Below are 24497 nucleotides of genomic sequence, written 5' to 3'. Positions count from 1 at the left end.
TGTCTTTGCTGCTTTTTGTGTCGCGTGTGTTGTTACCGAACCAATGTGACTTTTCTGGTTTGTGTGGCATCTTGTCTGCAGATGATGAAGATGGACACCATCAGTAGACCCATCCCCTTGCAGATCCCCAACTTCTCCTCTCAGCACCTCCCTCTCTCCCAGCCTCAGACGCCGCCCTCCCGGAGCAGCTACACCGACGGGATGGTTCCCACCGGAGATTGCTCCCCGCCCCCGGTGGCGAGCGTGGCCCACCAGGCGGCCTCCTACATCAAATACAGCACGCTGGCTCGGCTGCAGAACCAAAACCAGAACCAGTCCCAAGCTCAGCCAGCTGCAGCCCCCCCACTTCCCAACTACAACACTCTGCCGGCTGCTTACAGCTCACCACCTCCACCACCTCCACCCTCAGAACCGCTTCAAGGCTCCACCCTGACTCTGCAACAGAGTCACACCTCCCTTCCTCCTCCACCGCCGGAGGACGAATCCTCATACCTCCCACCTCCGCCACCGGAGATCCTGGAAGCCAACGGGTTGCCCCCCCCACCCGAGGCCACCCTGGAGCCCCACACTCACCTGTCCAATGCTGGTCTCAAGCAGTTCCTGGCCCAGAAGTTTCCAAACATGGTGTATGACTTTACTCCACCTGTGCCCGGGGAGTCCACCCCTCCTCAAGCACTGGCCGAGCTCTCTCCCCCTGCATCCCTGCGTCCACTGTCTCCCAATGCGCCCCCGCCAACACCACCCAAAACCTTCACTGGTGGTTTTCCTCCACAGACCCCCCCTAAACCCACAGGTCCATCCTCCCTGCCAATTGCACTGTCACCGGTGTCCCCCACGCCGCCCCTCAGTGGTCACGGCCCTGTGAAGAAGCAGCAGAGTTTCTCCACAGGCCACTCCCCCAATCAGCCGCCGCCCACCCTCCCCAAGCAGCACAGTCTCTCCTCCAAAAACCTTGTCCTCTCCCCCTCATCCTCCTCTTCCTCCGTCTCCATGGCGACCTCATCTCTGGTCAAACAGATTGTCAACCAGTTTCCAGGAAACGCCGCATCCGCCTCGGTTCCCTCCTCCAACTCCATAGAGGGCTCAAAGTTTAACACCCCTCAGTCCCCCCCGGCAGTCAAGGCCAAACCAAAATGGCAGCCAGGGGGCGTTGTCGCTCCACAGTCCCCAGAGTTCCCCCCGCCTCCTCCTGACAACTCTCTCACCGAGTTCCCCCCTCCGCCTGCCTCCAAGACGGGCTCCCCCATGAAGAAGTCTCCTTCCACCTCTTCCACAGGCTCCACCAAGCGGGGGCCGCCTCCTGCCCCGCAAAGAGCCTCCTCCATGCGCTCCAACTCAGGCGAAGCGGCGGACGAGCGGCCCAAGAAAGTGGAGACCCTCCTCACTAAATTTGGACAAGCTCCTCAAGCTCAAACGTCCTCCAGCTCCTCCTCAGCCACCGGATCGCCCGCCAAGGAGGCCTCCGCACTTCCCAAGCCGGGCAAGCTGAATCTGGCAAATCTGCCGTTGGCGCTCCAGGGGCTCCAAACGGGCCAGAACCATCAGGCCTCCTCAGACTTCCCGTCCCCCCCCCTGCATCATCTGGAGTCATCACCTGACTACTTCCCTCCCCCGCCCAGCGACTCTGAGCTCTTCCCTCCTCCGCCCCACCCGTCTGAGTTCCACCAGCCGCCAAAGGTGGCCGTGGTCAACCCCCAGCCTCAAAAGCAGCCGGCCCCACCTTTGTCATCTTCAGCGTGGAAGCAGGGCTCCCTCAAAAAGGGGGCGGTCCCTCTGCCCATGCTAAATCGGCGGGCGAGCAACACAACCACGCACGACACTCAAGTGCCGCTCTCGCCACCGCCCCTCTCCCAAACCCCGCCTCCCTCACTCTCTTCTTTCTCCTCCTCCTCCTCTCCCATCCCCCCCACGTCCCCGAAATCTGTGGGGCCGAGCACCTTGGCGCTCAAGACTCATTTCCTGGAAGACCTGAACCGCACCCTCAAGAGGAAGTCCGTTTCCCGCCATGGCTCCCTCACCTCCTCCCAGCTCGTCCCGTCCTCCAAGATGGAGCCCGTGGCCACCATGGACGACATGGCGCTCCTCCCGCCCCCCCCGCCCGAGCTCCTTCATCAGCAGCAGGACGGCCGGCGCCACACGCAGACGCTTTCCCGCCACCAGGCACACTCCCAGTCCGCCAAACACGGCGCCAACATTTCAGGCTATGCAACGCTGCGGCGAGGACCGCCGCCCGCGCCGCCCAAACGGGACCAAAGCACCAAACTGACCAGCGAGTGGTAGACGTGTCCCCAGACTGGTGGAGAGTCATGTGACTTGATCGAACGGGAGGAGGCGGGTCATAACAGGAAACAAACTTTCTACTTCCTGTTCTGCGCTTCATTTTTTCTCGCATTCTATATGTTGAATAATCAGTACAAACACACACATATACACAAAGATGTAAATGTTGATGTATATACTTTGATTTTACAAAGCCTACACATGACTGAAGGAGGTAGGAACCATGAAGGATGAGTGTTGATATCGTACAGATGGGCGTTTCATGTCAATTTTATATAAGATAATTTAATACTGCAAAGATCTTTCTTAGCGCTTGAATCATTTCAACTTTCATCGTAAACGTGTTGCAAATGTTTTCTTTTGTTTGCTCGTTATTGCGAGCCACGCTGGCGGCCATATTGCTTCGCTCGCCGTAGCGGAGGAGAGGCTATGGAATGTAGGAGGCGCTCCAAAGAACACCACATCACTGTGCGCATCATCAATCCCATCAATCGATCAATAAAACCAATCAGCTCAATCACTTCGCTTTTGAAAGCTTCTTCCACTTTTTTTATGCTTTTTCCAGACTTGGTTTTCACGTTTTGGATGAAAAAAAATGTGGAAACGCCTGCTTTAGTAGTCCCTAGCACCCCAAATAAGAATTCCTGGCCATGCCCCTGGGTGGAACCACTTGAAACCACCTTTTTATACACCCTCGGGGAAAACGACATTTATTGGTGGAAATAAACTTTTTGTTATAAAGATTTTTCTTACAAGTCAGACTTTATGGGTCTGTCGTTGTGAACCACAAAGCTTCATCCGCTCTATGGCGCCATCAAGTGGCACTCAGCACTGGTGAATTTTAATCATGGCTATTTGATTATGAATTACAATGCACATACTTTATTAGGAGATATCAAATCAAAATGTTTCCAAATAGGGGACAATCTCTTCCTTTCTCGCTGATTTCATTGGAAAAAACAGATGTTAAATGATAATTAGACCACCTTGTATTACACCCTCATTAAAATGTTGGACTCCTGAATGCACCTTCCGTCTGGTAAGTATCATTTAACAACTTAAAGGGCTGGCCTCATGTGCAACAAAATGGCGTCAAGTGTGTACCACAAAACGGGCCACCTCCATTAACATTGCCACAACTCCCAAATGTTACCGCTGCCCGTGTGATCGAGTGGTTTTGTCAACTGCTGCGTACGTCAACGTCGCCGCCATATTGGATGTGTCAAGGCTGCCCTGTAAATGAATACACGTAAATTGACTTACTTTCATTAAGCGCCTTTCTACAATGACTTAAGTTAGTTCCTCTTGTTTCATGCTTTATGGTGCTATAAGTACATATACTTTTTCATTTACAGCGCAGCCTTGACACATCCAATATGGCGGCGACGTTGCGATGCGTCGTCTATGTCTATGGTACAATCCTCTTCCGGGTGGTCTAAATATATTTTATTTTATTTTTTGGCCATCCCGTAGAAAATAGACCGCAAACACAACACGTGTGATAACCTGATGACGCGGACCTCCGTTGCGTTTTGCGGCCCCTTTTTTTCATAATGCCCGCCCACTGATCTGTATAATATATCTGGATAGCTCATTGGCGATGATTTGTGAAGCCACACGGCCGCCATATTGCTACTCGCAAGAAACACCTCTCGGGCAAGCTTTTGCATTCGTGGTGAACTTCTTTTATTAAATCCGATTGGACACAAATTTAGACTTAAGATGCCTGCATGTGCAGCTATTAACTGCACAAATCGCCAGTTCAAAGGCTGTGGACGAACATTTCACCTGTAAGTATGATTGAAATGTAGATTTATGATTGATCATTTAAGGGTTTTGCACTGTCGATCTCTCACATATTTTCGATCGTGTAAAATTCCTCTGATTAAATGTATGTCCAGAATTGATACGTTTATATAGCTCTATTATAGCCAAGAGGAAATTTACGTACATTTTTGTTATATCATGATGTATGTATTTTTCAAGGGACGAAGGTTGCGTTACTTGAAGGAATGGGAGAATCTCAGTGCTTCCATGATGCTTACCAGGCGTTGTATACAGTGCAGTTAGCAAGCCAGTTGGCATACAATTGACTCGGCATTACCCTTCAGTTGGATAAACTTTTTTTTTTTTTTGCTGCTGCTGAATGACTGACGTAAAAGGATTCATTCATATGATATGCTCTGGAAAATAATATTACTGAACATGCATACCTGTATGTTTGAGATTGCAAACAACGTATTGTCTTACCCAAAGCATATGGTTTTGTTTCAGTGTTGTTTTTTTCTGTGTGTGTGTGTGTGTGTGTGTGTGTGTTTATGGTTATTATACATTATGGTTATCACATATTATTCCTGTGGTTTTTGTTCAAATATATTTCTGTATCAGAAAGGAGGTTATTTGTATTTCATAACACAAACAAAAAAAATAAAAATCAGCCAATTGTTAAGATTTTAAAACTTGTCCAAAGTCACTTTTATGATTCATATTTTGTACAGATGAGAGCATAGTGAATTGTATGAAAGAATAAAAAGTAAAGGATCATGACCATGGATTTTAGTGGAAAAAAGGGATGGGATATGCAGTTAAAATTAAAATCTCTTTCTAGAGGAGTAAAACTATCATTGCTATAGGGGAGTGCTGAGCCAGGGGGCACAGTAGAATTTTGTCCCAAAGGCAATGAGAATTGGAAGGGGAAAAAGTACATTTAATATAGCAAAAGATAGAGAATAACGTATCAAATCGTTTTTAAGGGACGAAGGTTGCGTTACTTGAAGGAATGGGAGAATCTCCCCGCTTTTTAATGTAAAATCTAGATGTTCTGCTAGCCTCTTCATCTGCTTTGTACACTATGTACGCTGTGTGAATGTAGTCGAGATGTGAGTAGTAAGATGGCGTCTCTTGGCTTCAGGGGCTTGCACTCCGGCGTGCGACGTATGAGCTATCCAGACTTATTACTACAGATCAGTGTGCCCGCCAAATCCCCTGAGCACTTCTTGAAGCAGTCGGTCACGTGGGTACAGCCGGCCAGCGACGCTTCAGATGTCATCACTTGGAGGCTACTTTCCTAAATGAAGCAAGCCTCAACGCTAGTGATGTTATCAGCGATACCGATACTTTTGCAAATGGGGTAAATTTGAAAAAGCAGTGTATTTCATATATCTTAGCATAAAGAATACAAGACATTCAATCCATTTATCACTAAAATCATTGATTTAAATGATTTAACAGCAGTAATATAGTTGAAACCCTGAAGTACAGTCAAACTTGTCTATAGTGGCCACTAGAGGGAGTCTGCAAAAGTGGCCACTATAGACAGGTGGCCTCTATAGACAGGTTGGCGTCCAGTTTGAATGTTGGCCAGTAGAGGAAAAAAGGGAAAAAAATAATAATAATGTTGTCCAGTAGAGGGCACTGTGGACTGCTGATAAAAGTTGTACAGCACTACTAGGCTTGTTATTATCATGGTTCATGGTTTTAATCCTGAACATGCATGAGTCAAACAGTAGCACATCACAATTCAAGTACAATTCACAATTTTGCATGTCCAAAAAGGAGTAGGAAGAAGCAAAGCTTATTTAATCCTATCCCTCATCAGTTTCACATCAGTTGCAATACATTTATTCACCTCTTGTTCTTCCAAGTGTACTTTGTAGGTCTACATGACAATGTAGTGCAATCATAGCCAAGGTTTTTACTTACTAAAAGGAAGCTAGAGGCTTAATAATAACTGATAACTGATAAAATACTTCAGTTAAGTACAACCGAACTCAGTTTTGCTCCCACTGCCGCATGCATGCTAGCGTATGTTTTTTTTTTTTTTTTTTTTTTTTTTTTTTTTTTTTTTTTTTAAATTGTAGCGTCGCTGGGAGCACGTCCTGTTCCCAGCCTACTTTGCGGTAATGTTTTGGTGCAAATGCTCTTAAAGTTACATGTTTGACCAGGAAATAGCAAGCTCAAAAGAAGACGGCTTTTTTATGTGGAACAACTGACAGTTTGTGTGGATCTTGTGAATGATTGTGACTGAGCTAGGACTCAGTAATTAAAGTCTACACACGACGCCTTCATTGATTGAAAAACAAAACTTTTTCGTGCAAGAAGCTTCTACTTGAGTTGGTAATTTGGCTGCTATATGCAGGTCAGATATTGACCAAGGGAGACAAAATGGGTGGCTGCTGGCTGCGTTGGACAGGTGACTGCTATACACAGGGTCTATAACATGTAAATTTGCTGGGGGGGATTTTTCAGTGGCTGCTATAGGCAGGTGGCTGTTCTATAAAGGTGGCCGCTAAGACAGGTTTGACTGTATATTGAGGTAGACTTACATGATGTGTAGCCAAGCTACTACCCAAGAGAAAACTAAACAAAAACATAGAAAATATGTGATAGTGGTATTTTAAACAAAGAAAAACAATAACACCATTCAAATAAATAATGAAGAACTACATTAAGAATGAAAACAATTCAGACATGGCTCAGGTCATCGCTTCAACAGACAAACATTTCACATCAATATTACAGCAATTGCCTGAGGTATCCCAAGTATCGATATTTCAGGATCAGTACGCACATCACTCCTCAAATCCGGGGGAATACCAAGTCATTCTTCTTTTCTTATAATATTGTGACTAAAAACAAACAAACATTTCTTTCATATTTTATAGCTATGCTACTAAAATGACTATTTTTCCTCATAATATTAAGAGGATATTCTCATAAAATGGCAACTTGTGTTCTTGTTACAAAATATTTTTATTTTACTCTCATAAAACCACATCTGTTTTTTTTTTTACATTTTCCAACTAATTCAAATTTCTTCTTGTACATTTTCTTGTCGTAATTATGACTTTATTCCTAAAATATTGTGACTTCATTCTCATAATAGTATAACTTATTCTGCCACCTAATGTTTCCAAAAATGACAACTTTATTAGTCGTGTCTCATACTACGACTTAAAAAAACAATAATATTTCAACTTTCTCATGAATACATTTTAATTACAACTTTATCACCATAATATTTGGACCTTATTCAAACGATTTTCCAAAAATGACCATTTTATTGTGTTTGGTTTCTCATATTTCATCACAATTCTACTGAAATGTTATTTTTCCTCATCATATTACCACGTAAAATTATGACTTTTTTTTACAACTTTTCCCCCCCAATCCCATGATCACTATGTTGCAGTGAATGCACATGGAATGCAATTATCTTATCCCTCGACATTGCTTCTCCCCCCCATCAAAGAAAATGCATACACATCCAATAGAAAATAAATGGACCAACCAACAATGACAAGTAACAGCACTAAAACGTTTATGTACAATTTATGACATAACGGTGGCCTGCATTTAATTTGCAATTTTGTCTTCATAGTAGAAGGTATGAAATCTCTCTCCCTCATAGTCTCATTTCTTCATATTATTAGGTGCTAATGTCTCTTTCCAGCTCCTCTATTGGAGTCTCTTCATAAAAAAATAAGAATATGACTGCAAATTTTACTGTTTTTTCTTTTTTTTTAAGATGTGCTGCGTGCCAATAACCAAATGGCCCCCGGGCCGCACTTTGGACAACCCTGCTTTAAGCTGTGCCGTACAATTGAAGGGAAGGCTGACAGGCTGAGGGGGGTTTAACGCAGGGCGGGGTCACTTTTGGGGTTCTTTTTCATCCATCAAAGCAGCGTAGAAAGAGAAGACATACCATAGTAAGTCGACAGCGTCTATTTGTTGATTTTGCCTGTGTTCCCTTAAAAAGACTCTCTCCAAGGTCAGCAGATAGGTGCGCTTCAGCGGCGCTGACGCTAATAGATGAGCTTACCAGCACGTTGATCCACTGGCGGTCGGTGAAGATGTAGAGAGCTCTCTGGTCGCTGCGCAGGACCATCACGTTCTCCTTCCGCAGCCTCCTCATGGCTTCTACTCCATCGGCAAGAAAAACCTACAAAAGACGCAAAAGCCAAAGTCAGCTAACAACTTTTTGTTTGGAATGATTATTTATTTGTGTCCATAACGAGCACCATGTTCAGCCATAAGGGTCTCCACATGTCCACTTGGCACCAGGACACCCTGGGCCCCACTTCGATGATCAACTTTGTGGTGGGCAGAGCCATCAACCGATCACCACCTGGTGGTGAGTTGGCTCCGTTGGTGGGGGAGGATGCCAGTCAGACCAGGCAGGCCCAAACATATTGTGAGGGTCTGCTGGGAACGACTGGCAGAGTCCCCTGTCAGAAGGAGTTTCAACTCCCACCTCCAGGAGAGCTTCGACACGTTCCGAGGGAGGCGGCGGACATTGAGTCTGAATGGGCCATGTTTCGTGCCTCCATTGTGGAGGGAGCTGATCGGAGCTGTGGCCGTAAGGTGGTCGGTGCCTGTCGTGGCGGTAAGCCCAGAACCCGTTGGTGGACACCAGTGGTGAGGGATGCCGTCAAGATGAAGGAGGAGTCCTATGGGGCCTTTTTGGCTCATGGGACTCCGGAAGCAGCTGACAGGTGTCGGCAAGCCAAGCGGTCTGCAGCTCTGGCAGTCGCTGAGGCAAAAACTCGGACATGGGAGGAGTTCGGAGAAGCCATGGAGAACGACTTCCGTACAGCTTTGAAGAGATTCTGGACCACCATCCAGCATCTCAGGAGGGGGAAAGCCATGCACAGTCAACACTGCGTATGCCTGTGGACTCCAAGGTGGGATCTCATAACTCTGGGGCTGAGGTCGTCAAGGTGGTTAAAAAACTCCTTGGTGGCAGGGCCCCGAGGTTGAATGAGATCCGCCCAGAGTTCCTGAAAGCCCTGGATGCTGTAGGGGTGTCTTGGTTGACACGACTCTGCAGCATCACATGGACATCGGGGGAAGTACCATTGGATTGGCAGACCGGGGGGGACCATAGGGTGTGTTCCACCCATCATGGAATCTCACCTCAGCCTCCCTGGTAAGGTCTATTCAGGGCTGGAGAAGAGGATCCGCCGGATAGTTGAATCTCTAATCCAGGAGGAGCAGTGTGGTTTTGGTCCCAGTTGTGGAACTGTGGACCAGCTCTACACTCTCAGCAGGGTCCTTGAGGACACATGGGAGTTTGCCCAAACAGTCTACATGTGATTTGTGGACTTGGAGAAGGCATTCAACCGGAGTTTGGTTCGCATTGCCGCCAATAAGTCAGACCCGTTTCCAGTGAGGGTTGGACTCCGCCAGGGCTGCCCTTTGTCACCGACTCTGTTCATTACTTTTATGGACAGAATTTCTCGGTGCAGTCAGGGCGTTGAGGGGTTCCAGTTTGGTGGCTGCAGGATTGGGTCTCTGCATTTTGCAGATGATGTGGTCATGCTGGCTTTGAGCCGTGACCTTCAACTCTCACTGGATCGGTTCACAGCTGAGTGTAAAGTAACCGGGATGAGAATCAGCACCTCTAAGTCCGAGTCCATGGTTCTCGCCCGGAAAAGGGTGGAGTGCCATCTCCGGGTCGGGGATGACATCCTGCCCCAAGTGAAGGGGTTTAAGTACCTTAGGGTCTTGTTCACGAGTGAGGGAAGCATGGAACGTGAGATGGACAGGTGTATTGGTGCGGCATCTGCAGTGATGCGGACTCTGCATCGGTCTGTTGTGAAGAGGGAGCTGAGCCCAAAGGCAAAGCTCTCAATTTACTGCTCGTTCTACGTTCCTACCCTCACCTGTGGTCATGAGCGGGAGTGACCAAAAGGACAAAATGGCGGGTACAAGCGGTCAAAATGAGTTTTCTCCGTAGGGTGGCTGGGCTCTCAGAGATAAGGTGAGAAGCACTGGCATCCGGGAGAAATTCCGAGTAGAACCGCTGCTCCTCCACATTGAGAGGACCAGATGAGGTGGCTTCGATATCTGGTCAGGACGCCTCCCTGGGGAGGTGTTTAGGGCACGGCCGACGGTGCCCGAGGCCTCAGGGAAGACCCAGGACAAATTGGAGAGACTATGTCTGTCAACTGGCCTGGGAAGGCCTCGGGATCCGTTGGGAGGAGCTGGACCAAATAGAGGGAAGTCTGGGCTTTCCTGCTTAGGCTGCTGGCCCCGCGACCCAACCCCGGATAAGCGGTAGAAGATGGATAGATGGATGGATGGATGGATGGATGGATGGATGATTTATTGTTTTTATTCAATCAAATAAAATGTGTCCAATATATTTTTTTTAATATCAACACTTTTTTTTTACTCATTTTTAAACAAATTAAATATTTACAAAAAAAATTAAGAATGCATTAAAAATAAAAAATAAAAACTTCCTACCATCTGGACTCGACGGGGTCTTGGGTGTTGGCTTGGTGAACAACTGCATGAAGCCGGACGTCCTGGACTTCCTGGATCCCCCCGTGGACCTTCCAGGAGGAACACTGCAACACGAGCAAAGACAGTCGGCTTCTCCTCTCCGCTAAATGGTTAAATGACTGCGGCTCACCTGGTCCAGCAAGTCCAGACTCTCCTGTTGAGCCAGGAGGTCCCACTGGTCCGGGGTAACCCGGCCGTCCTGAAGACCCATGTGATCCCTTCAAACCCTAAAAAGCTACATTTGAAAAGCTTTGCAGAAAAAGGCTTTCGTGTTAGTCCATAATGTACTGTAGTAGTTCACCGTGGTTCCTCTGCCACCTGGCTCTCCTCTGGGCCCCCGCGCACCCGCAACACCCGCATCACCCCACAAGCCTGGATCACCCTGGGATGACGCCACATTCACAACTTAGTTACTTCAAGTTCAAGTTACTTACGTACATTGTGTTTCTCAAAGTCATTTAGTGTTCATTTACTATTTGAAACATTTTTTTTTTTAAACTCATACCAATTAATTCAAAAGGAAAACAAATGAAAAAAAATTTAAAAAATGACACTGATGGGTGGTTGTGACAGATAAAAATAGTTCATGAAGTTGCACACAGGTCCATGAATTATTAAATAGTGACATAATTAAAGAAATAGTGAAATAATTACCGGTATATTTGGTTTACCTTAATGAATGGTATTAAAATGGTAATTTAGCACCATGATAATGACACTTAATGATTTAAAGATTGATTTCATTTTGTCCTGTTTGGTCCTCCATATTAAAAAAGATTGCAAAAAAATATAAAAATGGAATAAGATCTTTATTCATTTTTATTTTAAATAAAATGCAATTTTGGGAGGTGTTCAGGGCAAGTCCGACCGGTAGGAGGCCTCGGGGAAGACCTAGGACACGTTGGAGAGACTGTCTCCCAACTGGCGTGGGAACGCCTCGGGATCTGCCGGGAGAAGCTGGACGAAGTGGCCGGGAGAGGAAAATCTGGGCTTCCCTGCGACCCGATCTCGGATAAGCGGTGGAAGATGGATGGATGGATAAAATACAAATTTTATAAACACAGAATATAAAAAAAAAAGTCTTAAAAATAATTAAAAATAAGATCTTTTTTTTATTATTTTGTATTATTTTTAAACAAAATCAAATGTACAAATAGTTGAAATATAAAAGTTAACTATTATTATTATTTTGTTATTTAGATCAATCGCTTTTCCTCGCGTCTGGACTGGATCATCTTGACCAAAATCCCAAACAGCGGAAAGGATGGATGACACCATTTCCTTTTTTCTGTGTCCAGTATTTGGTGGTACTCACCTTGCCTCCACACGTGCCCGCCAGCCCCGGACGGCCCTGGAAAGACACAAGCGTTGCTACAACCTTTGACCTTCTAGAAGAGACTCCTGAGGAACACCACAGGCTCCAAGAAGAGGAAGGAAAAATGTCTTACAGCATCTCCTCTGGGTCCCGGGTCTCCTTTCACGCCTCCATCCCCCTGACAGAACATAAATCACAAACCTTTCTCAGCTAATACACACCACGCTCCACACTTACCCTCATGCCACTCCCTCCTGTACGGCCCTGCAAAATGAAAATAGACTAACTTGCTTAGCGTTATACAGTATGTGTGTTCAAAGGTCAAGTCATGGATGGACAGATAAGCCACCGCAACGTACCTTCATCGGGCAGGAAAGTCCTCTTTCACCTCGGAGGCCCCTCCAGCCTCTGTAGCCTCTCTCTCCCTGAAAAAAATTATGCCCATTTCATTACAATAATAATAATACACACACACACACACACACACACACACACACACACAGAGTATACCACGGTTAACGTTTTGTTAATGGACTATGGTCCATTGCATGAGAAGCGATCATAGATAGATTACACATTTTGATGTGCTTTTAAACATGTGAAGTTAGACTAAAATAGTAATATGTATTTTAAATCAAAGAAAAAAAAACAATCATCAGTTTTTATGAGAAGTTTGGGGGGCCCCTGGAAATCTCGAGGCCTCTCAAGGAAATGACCTGTGTTTGCCTCACAGTAAGTCTCCCCCTGTGTATATGCAGTGGTGTGAAAAAGTGATTGCCCCCTAAAGCTAATAAGTGGTTGGGCCCCCCTTAGCAGCAACAACGGCAATCAAGCGTTTGTGATAACTTGCAATGAGTCTCTTACAGCGCTGGGGAGGAATTTTGCAGAATTGTTGTCATTCAGCCACATTGGAGGCCTTTCCAGCATGAAGCGCCTTTTTAAGGTCATGCCACAGCACCTCAATAGGATTCAGGTCAGGACTTGGACTAGGCCACTCCAAAGTGTTCATGCATTCAGAGGTGGACTTGCTGGTGTGTTTTGGATCATTGTCCTGCTGCAGAACCCAAGTTGCTTTCATCCAACAGATGGTCAGACATTCTCCCTCAGCAGAATTCATGCTTCCATTTATCACAGCAAGTCTTTCAGGTCCTGAAGACCATCACACTACCACCACATTTTGCTGTTGCTATGATGAAATGCAGCGTTACCCACACCTTACAAAAGTTTTGTCTCGTCAGACCAGAGTATTTCCCCAAAGGTCTTGGGGACGATCAAGATGTTTTCCAGCCTTAATGTTGTTTTTGTTCAGCAGTGGTTTTGGTCTTGGAACTCTGCCATGCAGGCCGTTTGTGCCCAGTGTCTTTCTTATGGTGGAGTCATGAACACTGACCTTAACTGAGGCAAGTGAGGCCTGCAGTTCTTTGGATGTTTTTGTGGGGTCTTTTGTGACCTCTCGGATGAGTCGTGGCTGCGCTCTTGGGGTGATTTTGGTTGGCTGTTCCAGATACACTGTTCCATGTTTTGGCCATTTGTGGATAATGGCTCTCACTGTGGTTTGCTGAAGTCCCAAAGCTTTAGAAATGGCTTTATAACATTTTCCACACTGATCTCAATTCAGCTCAGTTATGTTTTAACAGGGGGCGGGGGCAATCACTTTTTCACACAGGGCCATGGAGCTTTGAATTTTTATTTTCTCCCTTTAATAAAAAGTTTCATGTAAAAAGTGCATAAAGTGTTAAGTTGCGGTGTCATTGGCTCATATTTACATTTGTTTGATGATCTGAAACAGTGAAGTGTGACAAACATGCAAAAACACTATTCTATATTGTCACCTTTTGACCACATTGTCCTATTGATCCTGCTTGTCCTGCTTCTCCTTGGGGACCCGTCACACCGGATTCACCCTGAAATAAAACACTCACCTTTAACACATGCACTTCTAGCGTGCGTGCGTGTGTGTACCTCAGGTCCCCTGGCTCCTCTACAGCCCTTTAAAAAGAAAAACACATCACTTAGAACAATAATGACATGCCTACTTTCATAAATCACTAATTGTAAAAAGCCCAGGTAAGTTTAGACTGCTACCCGTTGCTAGCCTCAAGCACATTTCACAGCAACCTGCTGGCTTTTGGGCCGTCCAACAAAGTGGTACAATCCGCTGCTCGCATTAAACATGCAAAAACTGTGGCGTTTCTAACTGTTATATAGGAACAAAATAATGGCCCACGTTTCCAAAATTGATATCAATTCACATACAACTCGATGCAGTGGTTTACAAATGTTAGCTTAAGTGTTTCTTTTTTTCAATCATTTCACCTGAAGCAGTGGTTGGGGACCCCTGCCTTACAGCATGCTTGGTGATATGTGATCTTTCGCACAATGCAAGATTAATGTCTACATCAACAAATGTAACCGTTCAATCGTATATAGAATCGTTCTCCTTTTAAAATATTTTGTTTTTGAATCGTATCTTAACCCGTGTATCTACAGTAGATGGATATCCAATCGTCTACCAAAATGAGATTTAAATCCCTAACGTTAATCAAACAGAAATGGTAACAATGTTGCATGAATACATTGTGACGCTAATATAGTATCTCCTATGTCTTCAATGTTTTATTTTATCTTATGTCTACTGTATTGGGTAATAGGAGGATGAAGGTGACTATGGGGGTGTTACTTCACATCTAGGAGAGCTCTAATCATGTTTGAAAGTGTATTTAGAAGGTGGTAAACATGTTCTTTATATGCCTTATTTTCTCTTATTATTCGTGTAAAGGTGACTATAGGGGTGTTATGTCATGTCTAGAGGACTCTAATGTTTGAAAGTGTATTTAGAAGGTGGTAAACAAGTTTGTCTTATATAGATCTAATTTTTTCTTACGCCCATTATATTGGGTAATAGGAGTGTAAAGATAACTATACTGTAGGGGTGTTGTTTCATGTCTAGAGGGCTTTAATGTTAAAAAGTGTATTTCGAAGGTGGTAAACATGTTCTTTGTCTTATATGTCTTATTTTCTGTTATGTCTACTATATTGGGTAATAGGAGTGTAAAGGTAATTATACTGTAGGGGTGTTATTTCATGTCTCGAGGGCTCTAATAATGCTCAAAAGCGTATTTAGGTAGTAACACATTTTCTATGCTCTACCTACAAAATTATTTCATGATGAATTATGGAATGAATAAGGAATCCTACTCGGTGGAAATGCTCTTATCACGGTCCGGGCTGGAATCAATTAAGCGCCATAGAGGAGGGATTACTGTAATGATTGTACTATCTATAACAACAAATCTATAACTACATCTAACAGACTTAATATAACGGCTGACTATTACTGTACAATAAAATAATGTTCATACAGTATATACATAAATATTTATTCTACAGTATCAGTATGATTGACTTGTAAATGTAAATATACTGTATTTACTCGCCACATATTATACAATGGTATTGGTATTATTATACAATATAATTAGAACTCAAGACAAAAACAAGCTTTTATTAAATTACTATTTATTTTCAGAAGTAAAATTGTTTCCCAAAGAGTTGTGGCCCACCTTCTCTCCTTGAGGTCCAGTGATGTGTTCCGTGACATCCACCTGACCAAACATCACGTCAATTGTCAGGAAAATGAGAACATACTTCCACCAGCAGCATGGAAGCCGCTGTATGTTTGCTGTCCTGTCACCGTGCCACGGTGCAGGGTTACCTAATATAATCAACTCGGCCATGATTACCGTCACTTCCTGTCTGCGCTGAAGCGGAGGAAACAAGGGAGGAGGAAGAGGAGGAACAAAAAGACGACACGTGGAAGCAGGACGCCCGTCTTCTGTCACAGATACAAATTAAATTTAAAAAAGGCCACACATTGATCATCAATGGTGATCGACAATTGATCACGACTTAACTGCTGCTGGAGGCCAGATGGAGCGCCTGCAGGATCCAGACGGAGCAAACCAGAAGCTGCTGAAGCAACATGTCTTCTATCGACCTGCAACATCCATCACCACACATCACCATCAGTCACCATCACCACCACCATGTCGCACCTTTTGTGGGGTCTTCTCTTCAAGAACCTCTCCTGACGCCGCCTGGTCTGACTTGTGCAAGAATGCAGCAGGAGGATCTGGCAACCGCTTTTCTGCCGACATAAACACCTTCTTACTTTCGCATCGGGACAAAAAAAAAAAAAAATCACTTAAGAGGATGAAACACTTCAGTTTCCCTCCCATAAAGTCAATTCATCTGTCCAGCTGCCCAGACAACATTTCAAGCTGCATCCTTAACTGTCAGGCACGTGTAAGAAGACGTAAGCGGCACAACAGCCGCTGTTGGCAGAGCGTTACTGTCACCTACTGGCTTTTTACGAGCTCTGCCGCTCCATTTCCTGTTCTGTGGTTGTCATCGCACTTGGAAAAAAAATAAGAAAAAAAGCCAGAAAAGAAAAGACTTGAGCTGCTCAGGTTTGTCTTTCAAATACATTCAGTCCAAGCGTTTTATTTGAAGTACTTAAAAAGCACAAATGCAAAATAAAAGAACCACATGTGCTCACAACAAGACAAAATATCTAAAGTCATTCTACAGTATGTACACTATGGAAACACCTACAAGGGACCAGCGCACGTGTGTGTGTGTGTGTCGCTATTAAAAAGGGGAGACAATTAAAAAAAAAAAAAAAAAAAGGCCAGGAGATGCGGACATAGTCCATGGCACGTTCAGGGACGCTGGTGAGCGGTGCTGAGTCGAGTGCTCATCTCCATCACGACACGACTGGTCATCCCCGTCAAACGCTGGTGCATGTCTAAGAGCTGCTGTGGAGAACATTGCTTGAGAAGAGGCCGAGTCAGCACGCCGTCCACAGCGTCCAGCTGGCAGAGGAGACCCGGTGGACCCCCTAAGAGAGCCTCCGGCGCCACAGCCTCACAGGGGTCCGTCATTTGGAGGTGAGCGGGGTCCTCTTCCAGCCTGGTGGGAGGTGGACCTGGCTGGTCCAGCAATGCTGTGGCTGCACAAACAAAGAAATCATATTTACTACATTTACTAGTACACTTCATCACCATTTATTTCTATTTTTCCACCCTGACAACAGCAACCTCTTCATGCTTTCTCCTTGCTTTGAAAAAATAAATAAATAAATAAAAATAAACTCACATCCGGTCAAGGCCAAATGTTTTGGGAGTGACTTCACAATCATAATCATAATAAATCACATTAATTACACAGGCTACTGTTGCGGCCATCACCCACAGCAAGCTAATATTCACCTCAACTCACTTCCTGTCCGCCACCCATTCTTCACATTCACTGAGACACACAGAAGAATGCATCTTACGTCTTATTTTCTCTGATTACATGTACTGTATTGGGTAATAGGAGTGCAAAGATGACTATAGGGGTGTTATTTCATGGCTAGAGGACTCTGTATTTAGAAGGTTGTAAACTGATTTTCCATGTCTTATTTTCTCTTATGTCTATTATATTGGGTAATAGAAGTGTAAAGGTGACTACAGGGGTGTTATTTCTTGTCCAGAGGGCTTTAATAATGTTAAAAACTGTATTTAGAAGGTGGTCAACAGGTTTTCTACGTCTTGTGTCTTATTCTCTCTTATGTCTACAATATTGGGAAATAGGAGCGTAAGGGTGACAATAAGAGTGTTATTTATTGCATGTCTAGAGGGCTCTAATTTTTATTTTTTTTTACCCCTGTCCTGTCCAGCCTTTAAGGCAGATAAAATTGTAGATCTAAATGTCTAGAGGGCTCTAATAATGTTAAAAAGCATATTTAGAAGGTGGGAAACAGGTTTTCGATGCTCTAATTACTAGAGATGCTTCAATCGATCAGCCACCGATCAGCATCAGTCGGTGTCCGTAAAAAACATATGATCGCCATATGCCGCTTAAAGCAACGTAGGGTTGCCGAGCTTCTGGCTTTCGGACTCCAAATGTAATGGACTTTTGTTGGGGACTTTTTACCACAACAAACAATATAGTTGGGAGCTTGTTTTTATCCCACAGGGAAGTGGATGACCACATTCATGGGGTACGTACTAAAGTGTCACTGACCAATTTAGGTCTGTTGTTGTCATGATACTAATGATGTCTTGTGCTCCCAACACTGTGTGCTGGTATAATGAACTTAAGGCCATACCATCACAGGGGTACTCCTCCTGGCTCGCCAGCTCATTTTGAAATTGAAGCTCACCAAAGGCTAAAAGAATATTTGCTTCAACTCTTAGTAGTGTTGAATTCAGACTTTACGCCTTTATATGGTGACAAATGGAGCACAAAATAGCATAAAGACTGGCCATACAGAAAACGGTGAAAATACGCAGATAATAGATCCTCACCCCTCCCCCTCCAAACCTCTTCAATTGCCATTGTTCACTGGCGACACAATCCATCCCTTAATATGCTCTGGCACAGTGATCCCCAACCCCCGGGCCGCACAGAAAGAAAAAACAATTTCCATTCTTTTCTTTTTTTTTTATGTTTTATTTTGAAAAGTGTCTGGATTCTCTCTGTTACATCTGTCTCACTTGACGCAGGTCCATTGTGTGTGTGCTTACACAGATAGACTACTACTGTATCTTTACCATTTTTCTTTCACCTCATACTTGGTGTCAAATGCTGATACTATGTGGGAATGCATAAAGGTAAGTTTTGATGGCTTATTGAGTTAATTAACTCAAGTTAATTCATGCTAGCACACTGCCTTTTACCACACACACGTCAAACAGACATGTCTCATCTCTCTGGAAAAACTCCAGGCTTGAACTGGTGGATCGGCATTCATTTTGTGCTTTTAATTTGATGTTATTCATGTCTTAGCTTTACACAATACATAATAACATAAATTTGATTGATATATACAGTATATGCAAGTGAGACTTGCAGTTTTTTGGGTGTTGTGGGGTCTTTTGTGACCTCTCGGAAGCAAAAACGCTTCTTTATGTGGTAAACATAGGAATCGGTGGGAGAAGTAGCTAAAAAGCCGGTCTGTGCAAAGCCACTTCCTGACTTGTCGGGTATGTCATGTTTGCTTTTTGAAAGCAATATTAGACAAACCAAAACACCATCATCAAAATGGAAGACATTGGTTTTCCTCAGTGTTTAGGTTGGAAGGTTCTGGTGGGTTGACACACGTACCTAACAGTGCGCCACTCCTTTCATCCTGGTTGAGAGTCTGCCTCGCCTCCTCCAGCTCTGAGGTCATCATCTCCATCTCCACAAAACTCTTCAGCTCATCGACGCCTCGACCTTTCCGCTGGGGGAGCATGGGTCACGCATAACAACTAGCTCCTTCAAAATGAAGAGGACCGAAGGCCTTGTGTGGGCCCGTACCTGTTCCTCGTAGGTCTTGAGCGCCTTCTTGACATTGGAGACCTTTGGGGAGCGGATGGGAAGAGTCTTGATCTCACTGGGCGTCAGAGCGCTGAGGTCGCCCACTGTCTTGATGTTGCGGGCTCGCACCAGCTGACCGAAACCACGAGACCTGCCAGGGGAAACACGGTAAAAGATGATGACATGGCTTTTACTTCCTGATGGCAGCGTCTGGAACCACTGATGATCCTTCATCATCATTTTCAAGCCAGCAGGAGCATCTAAGGGGTGAAACCTTTAGTCTAAATGCCAATGGAGCACTAGTCATATACAAGGCATTTCTATTTACAAATACATTGCAAAGAAAGCTAATCAAATCAGAGCAAAGATGTTATTGATTTCATGTGAGTCCATTCTCACTCCTACATTTCTAAGTTATATGAGGAACAATAACCTCATTTTGAAATATTAAAAGGAATCCTATTTTCTAAAACCTGTTATATTATGGGAAGCAAACTAAAGTTAAAGGAAAAGCGCACTTTTTTTTTTGGAGTGTTGCCTATCATTTCACTTATTGCGGGCTATTTTGGGAACCTAACCCCCACGATGAAGGAGGGAACACTGGCAGTGTGCAAGGCGTTATTGCTTTATGCACACCGTGCAATCGGACCTATCTTGGTGTTCACAGCATCAGTGAGCGATGTGTGGATATTTGTTCCATGGGCGTTGAACAGCTGCTTGCGACTTGTTGACGTCCAAGCAGAAATTCTGGTAATTCTACATTTCATCGATTTAAGTTAAAGATTTGTTGGACCAACCCACGTAGGCGTTTGGACTTGTCCACAACCTTAAAAGGAAAAGTGCACTTTGAGGGAGAATTGTTGCCCATCACCCACAATCCTTACGTGAGACATGAACACACACATTCCCAAAATAGCCCACAATAAGTGAAATACAAATTTTTGTACAATCATCAAATATGTTTTAAGGCTGTAAAGGCCCTCACCATACACTTTACATACTTTTCTTTAGATTTGATCACATTTCTGTCTAAACGCTCAGAGTTTATTGAAATTTAATGATCAACCTACGAGGTTGGACACAAAAAATTATTAAGTGACTCACATGCATTTCACTCATCCGACCGTGCCTCTTTGTCCTTGTGCCGTTCCGCTGTACTGTAGCATTTTTGTATCCTTGTTAAAACATACTGCTGCAGTACTCCTCGAACCGAAGATTCATCTATTCCGTACAGCCGCGGCACGTCTACATTCCTTCAGCATGTCCAGGAGTACAAACTTTTGCGCGAAGCTTAGCATCTTCCTCTGCCTTTTGGGCGCAGAATGTTTCGTCGACATTGTGGGTTTTGTCAGGGAGAAACTTGCAAACATACAAAGATGAGCAAGCTCGCAGTTGTCACGGCGGGGGCGAAGAAGACTGACAATGGTGGTAACAGTGTTCATACGCTAGAAACAAAAAAAATAAAATATCCAGGGAACAGCGAGTCCTGCTTACCACTTCCTTTTTCCAGAGAACATATACAGTGAGGGTCATAAGTATTTGCACCCCCTGCGATTTTGCAAGTTCTGCCACTTAGAAAATAGGGAGAGATCTGAAATGTTCATCATAGATGCATTTCCACTCTTAGAGACATCATCTAAAAAAATAAATCCAGAAATCACATTGTATGATTTTTTTAATGATTTATTTGTGAATTACCATGGTTCATAAGTATTTGCACCCTTGAGAATCAGCAATAATTTTGACTCTAAAAGAGCTCTCAGTCCACCTTAAAAAAAGTCCACCTTTACCCCTCGAGTAACCACCCACCTACCACCCCTTTGAGCTCATTAATGTCACCTGTGCACCCCACAGTCAGTCATAATCCAACTGCTACCATGGGCAAGACGAGAGAGCTTTCCAAAGACACCAGAGACAAAATAGTAGAGCGGCACAAAGCTGGGAAAGGCTACGGAACAATTGGAAAGCAGCTTGGTGAGGATAAATCAACAGTTGCTGCAATTTGTAGAAAATGGAAAAGGCTGAACATGACTGCTACCTCGGACTGGGGCTCCATGTAAGATCTCTGCTCGTGGGGCATCACTCATGATTAGAAAAGTGATAAATCAGCCCAGAATTACACGGCAGGAGCTGGTCGATGACCTGAAGAGAGCTGGAACCACAATTTCAAAGTCTACTGTCAGTAGAACACTACGGCGTAATGGTTTAAAATCATGCAGTGCACTGAAGGTTCCCTGTTGAAGTCAGCACATGTGCGGGCTTGTCTAGAGTGTGCCAGGGACCATCTGAATGATCCAGAGGGGTGATGGGAGAATGTCATGGGGTCAGATGAGACAAAAATGGAGCTTTTTGGTGCAAACTCCACTTGTCGTGTGAGGAGGAAAAAGAAGGCTGAGTTGCATCCCAAGAACACCATCCCTACTGTTAAGTATGGGGGTGGAAACATGCTTTGGGGGTGCTTTTCAGCACAGGGGACAGGACGACTGTACTGTATTAAACAGAGGATGAATGGGGCCGTGTATCGTCACATTTTGGACAACAACCTCCTTCCCTCAGCCAGAGCATTGAAGATGAGTCGTGGCTGGATCTTCCAACATGACAATGATCCGAAGCACACAGCCAAGATGACTGAGGAGTGGCTGCGTGAGAAGCATATCAAGGTTCTGGAGTGGCCTAGCCAGTCTCCAGACCTAAATCCAATAGAAAATCTTTGGAGGGAGCTGAAACTTCGTGTTGCTCAGCGACAGCCCCAAAACCTGACAGATCTAGAGGGGATTTGTGTAGAGGAGTGGGCCAAAATCCCTGTTGCTGTATGTGCAAACCTGGTGAGGAACTACAGGAAACGTTTGACCTCTGTAATTGCAAACAACGGCTTCTGCACTAAATATTAGCACTGATTATCTCAAGGGTGCAAATACTTATGAACCATAGCCATTTACAAATAAATCATTAAAAAAAATCATACAATGTGATTTCCGGATTTTTTTTTTTTTTTAGATGATGTCTCTAAGAGTGGAAATGCATCTATGATGAAAATTTTAGGTCTCTCCCTATTTTCTAGGTGGGAGAACTTGAAAAATCGCAGGGGGTGCAGATACTTATGACCCTCACTGTATCACTGGTGAAACCTCCAGAGGATGAGACGCCTTCTTGAAGGAGACTTTGGATGCGGGAGCACACTGGTGGAGAGCTCTGGCAGTCATGCACATACAGACAAGTGTTGTCCAGCGTTGTCTGCCGTGTGACTGATGCTACACCATGACCGTACTCCAAGTGTTTGCCGTAAATGCTGCATCAAAAGCAAGTTTCTCATGAGATATTTTTGTGATGCTTGACATCACTCTCACAAATGGCATTAAAGTTCCACAAGGCACACATGTTTGTTTTGGTTTGGAGCCGAACACCTGCGCAGTGTGAAGGAAAGGGGTGGGGGGTGGGGGCGCTAACCAAGACACTACACTGCACACAAGAATGGCTGCAGGCTGCAATGGTATGGGCCACAGGTGATCAGCGCTGAAAGGCATTTATCAGCAAATGCTGACCATGTGCTTTTCCACACAAAATGGATGGTACTGATCAGTGGCCGATCAATCGGCACATCCCCAGTTGTATAGTGGAGGGTTTATTTATCTGTTCAATCCTGATTTTCCTGTGTAAATGCCCTAAAGAACCTAGAGCTCTGACTCCTGCCATTTCCATTCAGCCCTCCTGAACTCCCTTTTCTGCACGCTGACCAACTCTTTTTCTCCACGGCACCTTTTCCCCACTTTTAACTAGAGATGCTCCGATCGATTGGCCACCGATCGGTCTCGGACGAGTTCCATGAAAAATGTTGTGATCGGCATATGCAGATAAATGCCTTTCAACGACGACCACCTGTGGCGATCCGTATGCAGCCTGCCACTTTCCTTCACACTGCACAGGTGTAATTTACCTGCCAGCACATGCCATGAAAAGTATTTGGCGGGTGTAGCATGTGAAAAAGCTTTAATGTAATACGGCATTTGAAGAACAAACACTTGGAGTACGGTGAGTTTTGGAGGCTCACAGTGTGATCAATCAAACGGCAGCTAACGCAGGCAAAACGCTGAACAACACTGGCCTTTATGTGGGTGACAGACAGAATGCTAAGCTAACAACCCGAAAAATCATTGCATTGTGGTAGACACTGGGTTCACCAACTGCTCTCTCACTTGGAACACCGACGTGTTCCCTGGAAGTCCTGCTAGAGCTCCACCAATTTATTCTCACATCCAAAGTCTCCTTAAAGAAGGCGTCTCATCCTCTGGAGGTTTCACCAGGGATATGTTATCTTGAAAAAGTAAGCCAAATATGTTTTAGTCACAATGAAGGTGATCTTAGGCTTCCTTTTCTCATATACAGCCAATAGCAGGGGTGCAGCCGGGAATTATGGGCCCACATTTTATTAATTCATTAATAAATTACTGTAATTACCTCGCAGTCAGGGGGTCTTGGAAGTGTCCTGACTTTTCCCCTTTATAAAAAGGCACCCCTGGCCATTAGCACTCATCATAAATTAAATAAATAATAACTGCATTATTAGTATTATTGTTAATTAACACATCATAATTGATTAATTCATGTGATTGGTACCGGAATGGGCATAAAACCCTGATTGGAGCGTCCCTACATTTAACCACTCTAACCTCGACAGGAGCAACGGTATCCAAAACGTTTAATGATGTCTAGAGTTGTTGTTCTTCCTTCCCTCAACTCACCACATGCTGGAGGATATCTGCGGCAGCACAGCTTCTACGGGTGTCGAGCAGCCGACCAGGGCGGGGTAGATGCAGTCCTTGGAAACGGGGCTCATCTCAGAAATCTAGGAAGAAGTGAAGATGTGTCAGTGATACAGCCTACTAAGATCTAACCGCAAGCTGGGAAGTTGTGAAGAGGACCAGGATTGGACCAAAGGCTGAGCTCCTTCCTACCAGGCATTTCTTAGAGCTCTTGAAACTCGGACTCCGAAGATTCCTGGGACTCAAGATCAATGAGCCCTTTGTTGGCGTGGTGATGAACTAGGACAGCGGGGCAGAATGTTGTTAAATCCCAAGCGACCTTCAAAACTGTGGGGATCAAGTCAATTCCTACTTTGGGGTGAGGAAGGTTGCCGACTTTGGATCTTCTAGGGGAGCTGGCTCGGACGGCAGGGCTGCGGCGATCAATGTCGTCTGCGGTCTCCTGCTGTTGGATGGGATTAGCAAAAGACACACGCCTGGACTGCAAAGCGAGACATTGGATTATA

At 44.7% G+C, this 24497-nt stretch overlaps 2 protein-coding genes across 14 annotated transcripts in view; one reads left to right on the top strand and one right to left on the bottom strand.

Annotated features, from left to right (window-relative positions):
• Positions 1-2797, top strand: part of raph1a (Ras association (RalGDS/AF-6) and pleckstrin homology domains 1a) — an 82722-nt gene extending 79925 nt beyond the window's left edge. For all 8 annotated transcript variants that reach the window (XM_054787090.1, XM_054787085.1, XM_054787091.1 and 5 more), the window contains one exon: positions 82-2797. In XM_054787090.1, coding sequence (XP_054643065.1) covers positions 82-2280 — 2199 coding nt within the window. In that variant the 3' untranslated portion in view covers positions 2281-2797. The remainder of the gene's footprint in view (positions 1-81) is intronic.
• Positions 2798-11690: 8893 nt separating this feature from the next.
• The window catches only part of rif1 (replication timing regulatory factor 1), a 54432-nt gene continuing 41625 nt past the window's right edge, over positions 11691-24497 (bottom strand). For 2 of the 6 annotated variants that reach the window (XM_054787081.1, XM_054787082.1), the window contains 6 exons: positions 24344-24472; positions 24184-24270; positions 23971-24074; positions 19232-19382; positions 19037-19154; positions 15353-16895 (listed from right to left, as the gene is read on the bottom strand). In XM_054787081.1, the coding sequence (XP_054643056.1) occupies positions 16606-16895; positions 19037-19154; positions 19232-19382; positions 23971-24074; positions 24184-24270; positions 24344-24472 (879 nt within the window). In that variant the 3' untranslated portion in view covers positions 15353-16605. Of the gene's footprint in view, positions 12149-12243; positions 12310-13716; positions 13789-13846; positions 13874-15349; positions 16896-19036; positions 19155-19231; positions 19383-23970; positions 24075-24183; positions 24271-24343; positions 24473-24497 lie in introns of those variants that run through there. The other 4 variants (XR_008572439.1, XM_054787080.1, XM_054787079.1 and 1 more) reach the window with 4 other exon arrangements.

This window comes from Dunckerocampus dactyliophorus, chromosome 9 (assembly GCF_027744805.1).
Source record: "Dunckerocampus dactyliophorus isolate RoL2022-P2 chromosome 9, RoL_Ddac_1.1, whole genome shotgun sequence".
Classification (NCBI taxonomy): Eukaryota; Metazoa; Chordata; class Actinopteri; order Syngnathiformes; family Syngnathidae; genus Dunckerocampus; species Dunckerocampus dactyliophorus.
This window is presented reverse-complemented; position numbering and strand designations above follow the sequence as displayed.